Below are 11,973 nucleotides of genomic sequence, written 5' to 3'. Positions count from 1 at the left end.
ATTAAACCTAGTCCTATACTAAATTAAATTGTGAATGGAGATTATCCATCCCAAAACAAATTTCATCCAGGACTAAGGTTAAACTGTGTGTGAAATCAGCCCATTGTGTAATAAAGGGATATAAAACAAGGTGTGACCGTGTACACAGCTGTAAGATCGGGGGTGGTTATTGTTCTCATTAAAGCCTGTAATATAAAGTGGAAGTTAGGACTTCCTCAAGCCTGTTCCCTCGGTGTGTAACTGGCTGGATATGGGTTTGATTGTTCAGGTGATGGAGCGCTTGGCTTAGCAGGGCTGAGTGGAGGAAGTGAAGTGGAGAATTGACGCTGAGGCCGTACACTGACACACACACACACACACACACACACACACACACACACACACACACACACACACACACACTACAAATTCACACTGTAATACACACACACTCACACACGCACACACACACACACTCACACACACACTACAAATTCACACTGAAATACACACACACTCACACACTACAAATTCACACTGAAATACACACACTCTCTCACACACACACACACTCACACTGCAAATTCACACTGAAATACACACACTCTCACACACACACTCACACTACAAATTCACACTGATATACATACACTACAAATTCACACTGAAATACACACTCACACACTACACATTCACACTGAAATACACACACACTCACACACTACAAATTCGCACTGAAATACACACACTCCAAATTCACACTGAAATACACACACACACACTCTCTCACACACTGCAAATTCACACTGAATTGCACGCACACTCTCTCACACACTACAAATTCACACTGAAATACGCACACTACAAATTCACACACACTACAAATTCACACTGAAATACACACACACACACACACGCTATTCCAATGCATGCCTGTACTTAGACAAACTGTCAGTAGCAAACAGCAGATGTACACTCACTCACTTTATTAGGAACACCTCTACACCTACTTATTCATGTGATTATCTAATCAGCCAATCATGTGGCAGCAGTGCAATGCATAATATCATGCAGATATGGGTCAGGAGCTTCAGTTCACATCATCAAAATCGGGGGGAAAATCTCTAATTTTGACCATGGCATGATTGTTGGTGCCAGATGGGCTGGTTGAGTATTTCTGTAACTGCTGATCTCCTGGGATTTTCACACACAACAGTCTCAAGAGAATGGTGCTAACGGTCAAGCTGTCAGAAAGGCTGCAGTAACGCAGATAACCACTTTGTACAATTGTGGTGAGCAGAAAAGCATCTCCAAATGCACAACACGTCTAACCTTGAGGCAGATGGGCTAGAACAGTTAGAAGACCACGTTGGGTTCCACTTCTGTCAGCCATGACCAGAAAGCTTAGGATTCAGTGGGCACAGGCTCAGCAAAACTGGACCGTTTAAGACTGGGGAAAAATGTAGCCTGGTCTGCTGAGGCATACCAATGGTTGCGTCACAATAGTGTTCCTAATAAAGTGCTCAGTGTGTATGTGTGCATGTGTGAATAGAAGAAATCATGCTCTGAGCATATACGACAGTCAACACCAGGCAGCAAACACTGCTGCCGAATGTCCCGTCTGCACTCACTGTGGTTAGGAACATTTGGAGAGAGAGCTGCCTTCATTGCCTGTCAAATTTATGAATCAAACTATGAAGCGCTGTGGGATTGCCAATCATAAAAGAGGATTAGGGCATAAGTGGATAAGGAAAATCCATGACATCCCAGGCTTGCTTTGCAGAAAGAAAATGCTGAATCCTCCCACTTTAAGGATTATTTGCCCAAGGAATTAATGGGGAGAAGATGAACAGTGGCAGAACCTCGCTCTCTCTCGCTCTCTCTCGCTCTCTCTCGCTCTCTCTCGCTCTCTCTCGCTCTCTCTCGCTCTCTCTCGCTCTCTCTCGCTCTCTCTCGCTCTCTCTCGCTCTCTCTCTCTCTCTCTCTCTCTCTTGCTCTGCTGAAGTGGCCCTTTCTCTGGCTGGGTGTACGGTAGGCCCAGCTGCGTGGCTCTGTCTCTGCATGTCAATTCCCTGCCGGACGGCCTGGACAATCTCCCACTGTGCTGCCCTGAGAACCAGCCTTTCTCTCCCGCCCCTCCCCCACTGCCCCTGTGCGGCAACAATGTGCTGCAGCGCATCACGTGTGTGTGTGTGTGTGTGTGTGTGTGTGTGTGTGTGTGTGTGTGTGTGTGTGTGTGTGTGTGTGTGTGTGTGTGTGTGTGTGTGTGTGTGTGTGTGTGTGTGTGTGTGTGTGAGCGTGCCTGTGCGTGCGCGCCTGTGTTCTGATGATTTAGTGTGTAGATAGTGTCTCTGGGGCACAGTGGGACAGTATGGAGACATACAGTGTACAGTGAGGACTGCTTGGTTTAGGCTCATTAGTGTTGTGGCTGATCAGCTGCCTGATACACAACATGAGTCAATAGTAATTAACCCATCAGGTGTATGATGCGTATACACACGTGGGGCATGGCTGCATTGTAATACTGTTAGTTGTAACCGTCTGTCTGAATGTCACTCTGTCTGTCTCCTTAGGCGGAACCTGACCAAGCTGTCGTTGATATTCAGTCACATGCTGGCTGAGCTCAAAGCCATATTTCCGAACGGCCTGTTCCAGGGAGACAACTTCCGCATCACCAAGGCGGACGCAGCAGAGTTCTGGAGAAGGTCGTTTGGGGACAAGTGAGTTATTTCTCATTAGAAGTGCACTACAACATTTCTGAGTGTGATTACTGCGATCCAGCTCCCAGTGCTGTCCTGAGTACCATTGAACAGATACAGATGGGTACCTGTGTAGCTGGTTTTGAAGATTGCGTGTGTGGTTGCTAAATGTGCGTATGGTTGCTAAATGTGCATGTGGTTGGTAAATGTGCGTATGGTTGCTAAATGTGCATGTGGTTGCTAAATGTGCATGTGGTTGCTACATGTGCATGTGGTTGGTAAATGTGCATGTGCTGGTAAATGTGCGTGTGGTTAGAAAATGTGCATGTGATTTGTGCATGTGGTTAGTAAATGGGAGTGTGGTTTGTGTGTGTGGTTAGTAAATGTGCATGTGCTGGTAAATGTGCATGTGGTTAGTACATGTGCGTGTGGTTAGTAAATGTGCATGTGGTTAGTACATGTGCGTGTGGTTAGTAAATGTGCGTGTGGTTTGTGCGTGTGGTTAGTAAATGTGAGTGCGGTTTGTGCGTGTGGTTAGTAAATGTGCGTGTGGTTTGTGCATGTGGTTAGTAAATGTGCGTGTGTTTGGTAAATGTGTATGTGGTTAGTACATGTACATGTGCGTGCGCTTAGTGAATGTGCATGTGGTTGGTAAATGCGCGTGTGGTTAGTAAATGTGTGTGCGTGTGGTTATGTGGATGTGGTTAGTAAATGTGCATGTGGTTTGTGCGTGTGGTTAGTAAATGTGTGTGGGTGTGGTTGGTAAATGCGCGTGTGGTTGGTAAATGCGCGTGTGGTTTGTAAATGTGGAAGCGTCTCTCCCCACAGGACCATCGTTCCATGGAAAGTGTTCCGCCAGGCGCTGCACGAGTTTCACCCAATCAGCTCAGGCCTGGAGGCCATGGCCCTGAAGTCCACCATCGACCTCACCTGCAACGACCACATCTCCGTCTTCGAGTTCGACATCTTCACCAGGCTCTTCCAGGTATGCCTCAAATGTGTGATCGTTTAGTCTGGTCTTGATGGGTCCAGGGTGCTTTATGCATGTCTGATTGGTCCAGGGTGGGGAACAATCAAACTCTACATGCAGTACGTATTGCGGATGGATGGTGTGCACAGAGCTCCATGTTAAGAGCCCAGAAAAGGGGAGCATCTATTTTATGCGACATTACACTTTTTTTTTCTGCTTTGGGAATTCACTGTGTTTGACCCATTTAAACATCCTCAAGTTTCTCACACTCCTTAAAAGTAGAGAAAATATGGTCTTGTATAAGCGCAATTCTGGGGGGTCTAACTAGCCCCATTCCCAGTCCCCTGTAAGGGTTCTGCTTATGGGTTATGCCCGATCTTACATACGGTGCAGTGCGTTATCCGACCAGGCATGCGTCCTGCTGCCCGTAGTATTGACCACTTAGCGGGGTATTGTTTTGCGTTTCCTGCAGCCATGGTCGTCTCTGCTGCGGAACTGGAACAGCCTGGCGGTGACACACCCAGGGTACATGGCCTTCCTCACGTACGACGAGGTCAAAGCACGTCTGCAGAAGTTCATCCACAAGCCAGGCAGGTGAGGGACTTTCAGACCTCGGTACGTAATCGTTTTGGATTCTAATATGTTTATGTGCTCGATTTTAATCTTGACCGGTACAATTGAGCCAACCAAGAGAACCAGGATTTGCACTTTTTGAGAGCATTTCATCGATTTTCACCGATGAACCGGACGAGCTCAGTAAAGCACACCGATGCGTTTGGCCCAGGTCTGTGTAGTACTGATGTGGTATTAATGGTTCTCCTGACCTCTGACCTCCTGCGCAGCTACATCTTCAGGCTGAGCTGCACGCGGCTGGGCCAGTGGGCCATCGGCTACGTCACCGCAGACGGCAACATCCTGCAGACCATCCCCCACAACAAGCCGCTGTTCCAGGCGCTCATCGACGGCTTCCGGGAGGGATTGTGAGTCTCCGCTTCCCCAACGATTCTTCTGCTTTCCCCAAATAGACGTTCTGCTTGGCTGAAATTAGCTGTTCAAAACTCACATTCCACAGCGCTTCATTCTTAACAAATTAATCTGTAACGCTTTTACGATAATAGTGAAGTGTTACTTTTAGTTTTCGTGTGTGATTAAAATTTTGATTTGAAATTAAGATTTAAATGGGAGAAACCACGTCATATTCTGTTATTCTTCCATCTTGCAGTTCTTGCTGCTTTATTGTACCTTGCAAGCTGTTCTGCATGGATGTGATGTACCTGCAGTTTGTGGCCGTTTCTTTAGCTGGTTAATTTCACTATATCTCCAAGGGGTCTCGTGCTTTGTAACTCTATCAAGTGCAATGAGTATGTGGCTAAAACTACGCTGACTTGATAGCTAGTGGATTAATTGTAACTGCTTTGCATGCTGTTAGCCACAGAATGAGCATTTTGTCCCTGTTCCTGTCTGTCTGTAGCTACCTGTTCCCGGATGGACGGACACAAAACCCGGACCTCACTGGGCTGTGTGAGCCGTCCCCTCAGGACCATATCAAAGTCACGCAGGTGAGACTGACTCGTCACGCCTGCAGGTCCCCTGCCCCGACCCCTCAACACGCGCTCACCCGTCTGTCTGTCTGTCCGTCCGTCCCCAGGAGCAGTACGAGCTGTACTGTGAGATGGGCTCCACCTTCCAGCTGTGTAAGATCTGTGCGGAGAACGACAAGGACGTGAAGATCGAGCCCTGCGGTCACCTGATGTGCACATCCTGCCTCACCGCCTGGCAGGTCAGTGACAAAACCACGACCATGCCCGCTCAGCCCTGCCCCCCAGCCACACCCACACCCACTCAGCCCTGCCCCCCAAACCATGCCTACTCTGTCCTGCCCTCAAACCACGCCCACTCAGCCCTGCCCCCCCAGCCACGCCCACTCAGCCCTGCCCCCCAGCCACGCCCACTCAGCCCTGCCCCCCAAACCACACCCAAACCCACTCAGCCCTCCCCCCCAAACCACACCCAAACCCACTCAGCCCTGCCCCCCAAACCACGCCCACTCAGCCCTGCCCCCCAAACCATGCCCACTCAGCCCTGCCCCCCAAACCATGCCCACTCAGCCCTGCCCCCCAAACCATGCCCACTCAGCCCTGCCCCCCAAACCACGCCCACTCAGCCCTGCCCCCCAAACCACGCCCACTCAGCCCTGCCCCCAAACCACACTTGTTTGCCCCTATACTCACTCCCCGCTCTCTCTCCTCTCTCTGCCAGGAGTCGGAGGGTCAGGGCTGTCCGTTCTGTCGCTGTGAGATCAAGGGCACAGAGCCCATAGTGGTGGACCCTTTTGACCCGAAGGACAACAGCGGGGGCCTGTACGGGGGCTGCAGGGGCATGTTTGGGGCGGAAGCCCCCTCACCCAGCGATGATGACGACGATCGGCTGGATGACCCCCACCTGATGATGAGCAGGCTCGCATGTGCCAAGGTGAGCCAATCTTTTCCTTGCAAAGTTATGCTCCTCTTAAAATCGCAATTTCTGGCGCAGAAATTTAAACGGCTCGACCGGAAAAACTAAACTTGAATATGAAGCTCAAACTTTCAGGGGTTCTATATCTTATCTAACAACACACAGAAAAAGGAAAACCCGCAGGGTGCTGTGCGTGCGTGGAATGGCCCACCAGTCTGCTCACACTCTCTCACTCTCAACTATATACTCTACCTCAGAGAAAGGCAGAATCATTATGAATCTGATGTTTGATGGGTGGAGTCAGTGGTGCTCTTGATGACCCACAGGTGGAGCGCCCCCCCTCGCCCATGTCCCTGGCCCCCCAGGCCTCTCTCCCCCCTGTGCCACCCCGCCTCGACCTGCTCCAACACCGGCCCCCAAACCCTCCCGGGGCCTCCAGCCCAGGGGCCACGACCAAGGCAAGCGCCTGCCCTGCACCTTAGCCCCTTATTACAACTGTACTACATCCATATTACAGTTCTGTTACAGTTCTATTACACATTCATCCTATTTCATGTATTTGTCCTATTACAGTCCTTTGTCATATTATACCCCTGTTACACCTGCAGTACACCCTGACTGTGACTCCTATGTATTGCAGAACTGGAGAATTTATTGATGAAATACAGTACATAGCAGTATATGATGAGTATGAGTATATGTCTCTAAAAGGCGTATTTACACTAGTATTGATCATGGTTATAGTTGGTATGTTACTGTAAGTTACTGTACGGTCAGACTGCTTACCGTAACCGCTTCTGTCCGGCAGGTTGCAGCGCACCACAAAGATAAGCCCCTCCCCCTGCCCCCCGCTCTACGCGACCTGCCCCCGCCCCCTCCCCCGGACCGCCCCCACTCGGCCGGGCCCGAGGCGCGGCTGCAGAGACGGCCCCTGCCCAGCACCCCCGGCGACAAGCCCCCGCTGGCCCCGCCCAATCGGGCCCTGACGGACTGGAACCCCCGGCCCGTGCCCAAAGCGCCCACGCAGCCCCCCTGCCTGTCCAACCGCCACTCGCTCCCCCTCGCCCTGCCCTCCACGCTGGACGGACGGACAGACGCACAGCGGAACAGCTCCCTCAGTCTGGACCAACCGCCGGTGAGCTGGGCCATCAGGACCCTCTTACTCCATCATGAGTCATCACGCACTGATGGCTCAGCAATGATGTCCACGTTCTCCGATTTCATTTTTCCTTTTTAGATTGTATTTGGGTTGATGTGTGGTGTTTGTGTCTTGTAGTTAGATGACAATATTTAGTTTGTGTTGTGTTATGTGGATTGTAGTGTAGTCTGTGACAGACTTTGATTGTTGTGTGTATATTGTAGTATCGGTTAGTTTTGTTGTAGTTTGATATTTGTGTGTTTGTATGTTTTATATTTATGTTGGCTTTGCTGTTTCTCAGACGTTTGGGCCGAGTGCCTGTGGGAGTCAGGAGTATGACAGCCCGAAAGTGAAGCCTTCCTCCTCAGCCAATGCCATCTATGCCCTGGCAGCCAGGTACTGTTTCTCTCTCTTTGTCTCTCTTTGTCTCTCCTTGTCTCTCCTTGTCTCTCTCTGTCTCTCTCTTTGTTTTTCTTTGTCTCTCACTGTCTCTCTCTTTGTCTCTCTCTTTGTCTCTCTCTGTCTCTCTCTCTGTCTCTCTCTTTGTCTCTCTCTTTGTCTCTCTCGCTCTGTCTCTCTCTGCTTGCACAGTCTAACACGGCGCTCCTCTCTCTCTGTGCGCAGGGCTCTCCCAGCTCTCAAACAGCTGGCAGGGGAGGATGCCCAGGAGAGCGAGGAGGAGTCTGAGTACATGACCCCCTCCTCGCGCCCCGTCCTGCCCCCTATGGGAGCCAGCGGAGGAGACGTCGTGCCTCGCCCCCCCCTGCCCAGCGCCCTCAGCTCCTGGTGAGATCACCTCTCTAACGGGAGTGCCCAGCAGGCTTCCTGTGATACTGGGCTCCTCATTCTGCCGCGGCTGCTCATTCTGCCGCGGCTGCTCATTCTGACGCTAACGTGCTAACGGGTCTCTCCGCGCTGCAGGGCTATGCTCAGTGACGGGGACGACGGGCAGCAGATGTACGAGGCCATGTACAACATCCACGCCCAGGGCCTTACTGCCTCCCTGCCTCACCAAGCCAGAGAGTCCGGTACTGCGTCATATACCCCACAGCGCTGCTAACCTCACCTCTTAACTTGTCATGGTTTCTTTTCAAATCACAATGTGCTGTTGTTTGTGGTTTTGAAGTGATAGTTTACAAGGCTTCATACTGTCACTTGCAAGAACTTTGGAGCTGATTGGGTGAGCCCCAAATTGAAAAACCACTGGTGGTATTTTCTTGAGGTGGTTGATGCATTTCTTTAAAAAAACGTGTTACCTCGTGGCAGCAAATTGTGGCAGAGACAGGGAAAAAAATTGAGAATAAATCAACACGTGAAATTTTCTTGCTTTTATTTTGGTGTTTCATGTTTTTTATGGTTATTATCAGTGATGCATTATAAAACTCATACCAGCATTCAGGTTTTTGGATTACATTAGGCTTCGAGATCTGTGCCTCCACATTTGAAACCCCCTGCTCTAGTGGTAGTTAGTCTCTTGTTTAATTTCAGCTCTTTATCCCTGTTGTACTGAAGGCTTATAGGAGCAAATGTGCTGACCCCCTCTATGTGTGCGTGTACCTCCAGATTACTCGGAGCTGCCCCCTCTGGCCAGCAGCAGTAATGGCCCTCGGGAGCTCCGGGGCGAGGAGGAGGAGAACGGCTACGACGTCCCCAAAGCGCTGCTCTCCACGCGCCGCACGCTCTCCGAGATCTCTGCCGCGTCCCCCTCCTTCAGCAGGGTTTCCGTGGAGACGGAGCTCACCGCAGGGCCCTGTGAGTAGCTGTTGAACACACGGGGAAGCGGCCGCTTCCACCGGAAGCTGACGTCCGTACAATGGACGTTTTTCTCCTGAGGAATGTGGTTTCCGATTATGGTTGCTTATTGACTCTGACACTAAAACACTTTGATTGATGTGAATTGGATCAACAGTTATAGAGAACTGCAAATAACTGCGCAATTCATAGTCTCTCGTTAGCCACAGCTTCCCCACCGCAGTGAAAACAATGGAGCACTATTGCTATGACTGCGTGCTGAAATGGATCGCGTATGTGACTCGTACCAAGTTCATACGCACACAAAAAACAAAGCTGGTCTGGAAGTCATTTTTTAGTTATTCGTCGTGAAAGTTGCGCTGTTTGGAACATGGTGAGCTAACTTGGTGTTCGGAACACGGTGAGTTTAAGTTACTCTCCGTGTAACCCCCCCGTAACCCTACCTCCCAACTTCTAAACCCTGAACTAGCTGCTTAGCAGGGATTCTTTAAAAAGTAGGAACAAATATTACATTGATTAAAGTGCATTATCACAGCCAAATGATTGTCAACTTTTGTTCTCTCAACATCTTGCCCGTCGGTGGCCATTTTAGTTTGTCACGTATTCAAACTGTTAGTTCACGTTTGCTAAAGTTCCTGGCGAACAGGAAAAAAGTTTGAATATGTTGCCGAATGTCAGATAATGCTCGCCATCTTCTACGAATGTCTGGAGCTCGGTGGTGTTTTTACAGTGCTTGTTGTGAGTGAGCGAGCGAGCGAGCGACCTCTTCTCTCTCTCTCTCTCTCTCTCTCTCTCTCTCTCTCTCTCTCTCTCTCTCTCTCTCTCTCTCTCCTCTCTCCCTCTCTCGGTACCAGCGTTCTCCGAAAGCGGTGAGGCCCCAGAGCGGCCGCCCAAACCCCTGCCGCGGCGCATCAGCTCGGACCGGCGGCCCAGCCCCGTGCCCCCCGCGGGCGGGGCCGGCCCCCAGATCAGCACCGAGATCGAGCTCCTCATGAGCCAGGGCTACTCCTACCAGGACATCCAGAAGGCCCTGATGATCGCGCAGAACAACATGGAGATGGCCAAGAACATCCTGCGCGAGTTCGTCTCCATCCCCTCCACCGCCCACATCCTGACATAGCCGTTCCTGTGCCCATTGGACGCTGCAGGGGGGGGGGCGTCTCCTGGCTGTCTCGTCCAGCCGTTGGCCGGGTTGAGATGGCTCCGCCCCCTCCCGTCCCCCTTGGGGACAGAGCCCATCTGGAGGACCGGCAGTAGAAGAAGAAGAGCGGGAAGCTTCACTGTTAGCGAGGTCTTCTCACGGCATCGCAAACTATACCTCACAGATGCGCGTGTACATAGGCGCTCGTTGCGGACATATATATATATTTACGTGTATGCGTGTGTATTTCCTCAGAGCCGCCGTGTGGATGTTCTGGGCCCCAACGCCCTCATGCAGGTGCTGCTGTGGAACAGAAGGGATTGTGGGAGTTGTAGTGCAGAGCGGCCTGTAACGTGGAGGCTTTGGTACTTGCGTAGCGTGGTTGTGAGCCTGGCCCATAGGGTGTGTGTGCAGTGCAGCAGTGATCCTCCTGTTCTTCCCATTGGCTTACAGGGAGAGTCTATTGACCTTTGACTCGCAGGTTACATGTCCCCTGTTGACTTGGCCATCGCGGGACCGTTGGGGATACAGTATTGATTTGCACTGATCACTCGGCATCACCCGTTACAAACCCGTTGATGTTTATTGCCATGTTGATTTGCATTCTGTTGATATGCATACGGCTGGCTAAGCAGCGAATCTCCACCCCGGGCCACCAGCACCGCCCTCATTAAGCTCTGTGACCTGACCCCCTGCTGACCTGAGATCAGGTCAGTGTCTTTTTTCACTCTTTGGCCAGGGGTGGGTAAGGGCTCTGGATGCTGATCCTGGATCAGTAAGCAGCGCGTACCTTCAACTCTCTGACTCTGGCTGGTGTCTCCGCTTCCTCTGGATTCTAGTCTGAGGGACCTTGTCTGGATCTGTGCATTAACCCTTTTTCTCTTTATCCTTCCTGAACTAATGAATGTTGACTTAACTCGATGATTTACCACGCTTTGTGACTTTAGTTATTTTTCTAAGCTGTAACTGTTAACAGGCAGTGAAAGGGGGAAAGTGAACGTGTGAAAATGATTGCCAGGGGGGCGGTTGTGTTCCAGAAATCTCACAGAAGCTCATTGTAATGAAAACATTGTCGGGGATGACTTTAATAATATATTGTCATTATTATTATTATTATTAATAATAAATCAGAAGTGCTTTACTGCTGCTACTATTGTTAGTGCTAAACAATTAAGCCTTAAATGTACATTTGTGAATATTGTGGTTTAACATTTTTAAAGTGACAGTATCCCATTATTTTCCTCCTTTTGTAATGTAGCATACTTGAAAATATAAGTGGCTTGTGAAAGCCGCGCGACGCCGGCCGACTGGGGTCCTTCTGTTAGCCTCCCGCCAGGCAAGGGCCGCGGCGCGTACGGCCGTCCGGCTTTGGACCAACCGAAGGTTCGGCACGCCCTAAACATTCAGTTTCACCGGCCTTTTTTGTTTTTATTTTTATGGAGTAACTGCGTGTGGGCGGACTCTGCAGGTCTGGCCGCGTTCATGCCCGAGCTGCCGCAGAGGGTGCGGTCACAGCGTGCCGCGCTGTCACAGAGGGTGCGGTCACAGCGTGCCGAGCTGCCGCAGAGGGTGCGGTCACAGCGTGCCGCGCTGTCACAGAGGGTGCGGTCACAGCGTGCCGCGCTGTCACAGAGGGTGCGGTCACAGCGTGCCGCACTGTCACAGAGGGTGCGGTCACAGCGTGCCCCGCTGTTACAGAGGGTGCGGTCACAGCGTACCGCGCTGTTGCAGAGGGTGCGGTCACAGAGGGTGCGGTCACAGCGTGCCGCGCTGTTACAGGCCGGGCTAGCCGCTCTGTTCGGCTCGCTCGCGGGTGACCATAGCTGAAACGGCAAATGAA

At 51.0% G+C, this 11,973-nt stretch overlaps 1 protein-coding gene across 1 annotated transcript in view; it reads left to right on the top strand.

Moving 5' to 3' along the window:
- Positions 1-11,593, top strand: part of cbl (Cbl proto-oncogene, E3 ubiquitin protein ligase) — a 21,693-nt gene extending 10,100 nt beyond the window's left edge. The window contains exons 3-16 of the mRNA XM_061217113.1: positions 2,553-2,699; positions 3,507-3,663; positions 4,121-4,242; positions 4,491-4,628; positions 5,120-5,207; positions 5,297-5,428; positions 5,908-6,120; positions 6,429-6,560; positions 6,911-7,237; positions 7,542-7,636; positions 7,865-8,026; positions 8,162-8,268; positions 8,804-8,992; positions 9,847-11,593. Coding sequence (XP_061073097.1) covers positions 2,553-2,699; positions 3,507-3,663; positions 4,121-4,242; positions 4,491-4,628; positions 5,120-5,207; positions 5,297-5,428; positions 5,908-6,120; positions 6,429-6,560; positions 6,911-7,237; positions 7,542-7,636; positions 7,865-8,026; positions 8,162-8,268; positions 8,804-8,992; positions 9,847-10,112 — 2,275 coding nt within the window. The 3' untranslated portion in view covers positions 10,113-11,593. The remainder of the gene's footprint in view (positions 1-2,552; positions 2,700-3,506; positions 3,664-4,120; positions 4,243-4,490; positions 4,629-5,119; positions 5,208-5,296; positions 5,429-5,907; positions 6,121-6,428; positions 6,561-6,910; positions 7,238-7,541; positions 7,637-7,864; positions 8,027-8,161; positions 8,269-8,803; positions 8,993-9,846) is intronic.
- Positions 11,594-11,973: the final 380 nt, after the last annotated feature.

The sequence above is a fragment of the Conger conger genome, chromosome 13 (genome assembly GCF_963514075.1).
Source record: "Conger conger chromosome 13, fConCon1.1, whole genome shotgun sequence".
Classification (NCBI taxonomy): Eukaryota; Metazoa; Chordata; class Actinopteri; order Anguilliformes; family Congridae; genus Conger; species Conger conger.
The sequence above is the reverse complement of the archived record's forward strand: the minus strand, read 5'-3'. Positions and strand labels throughout refer to the sequence as shown.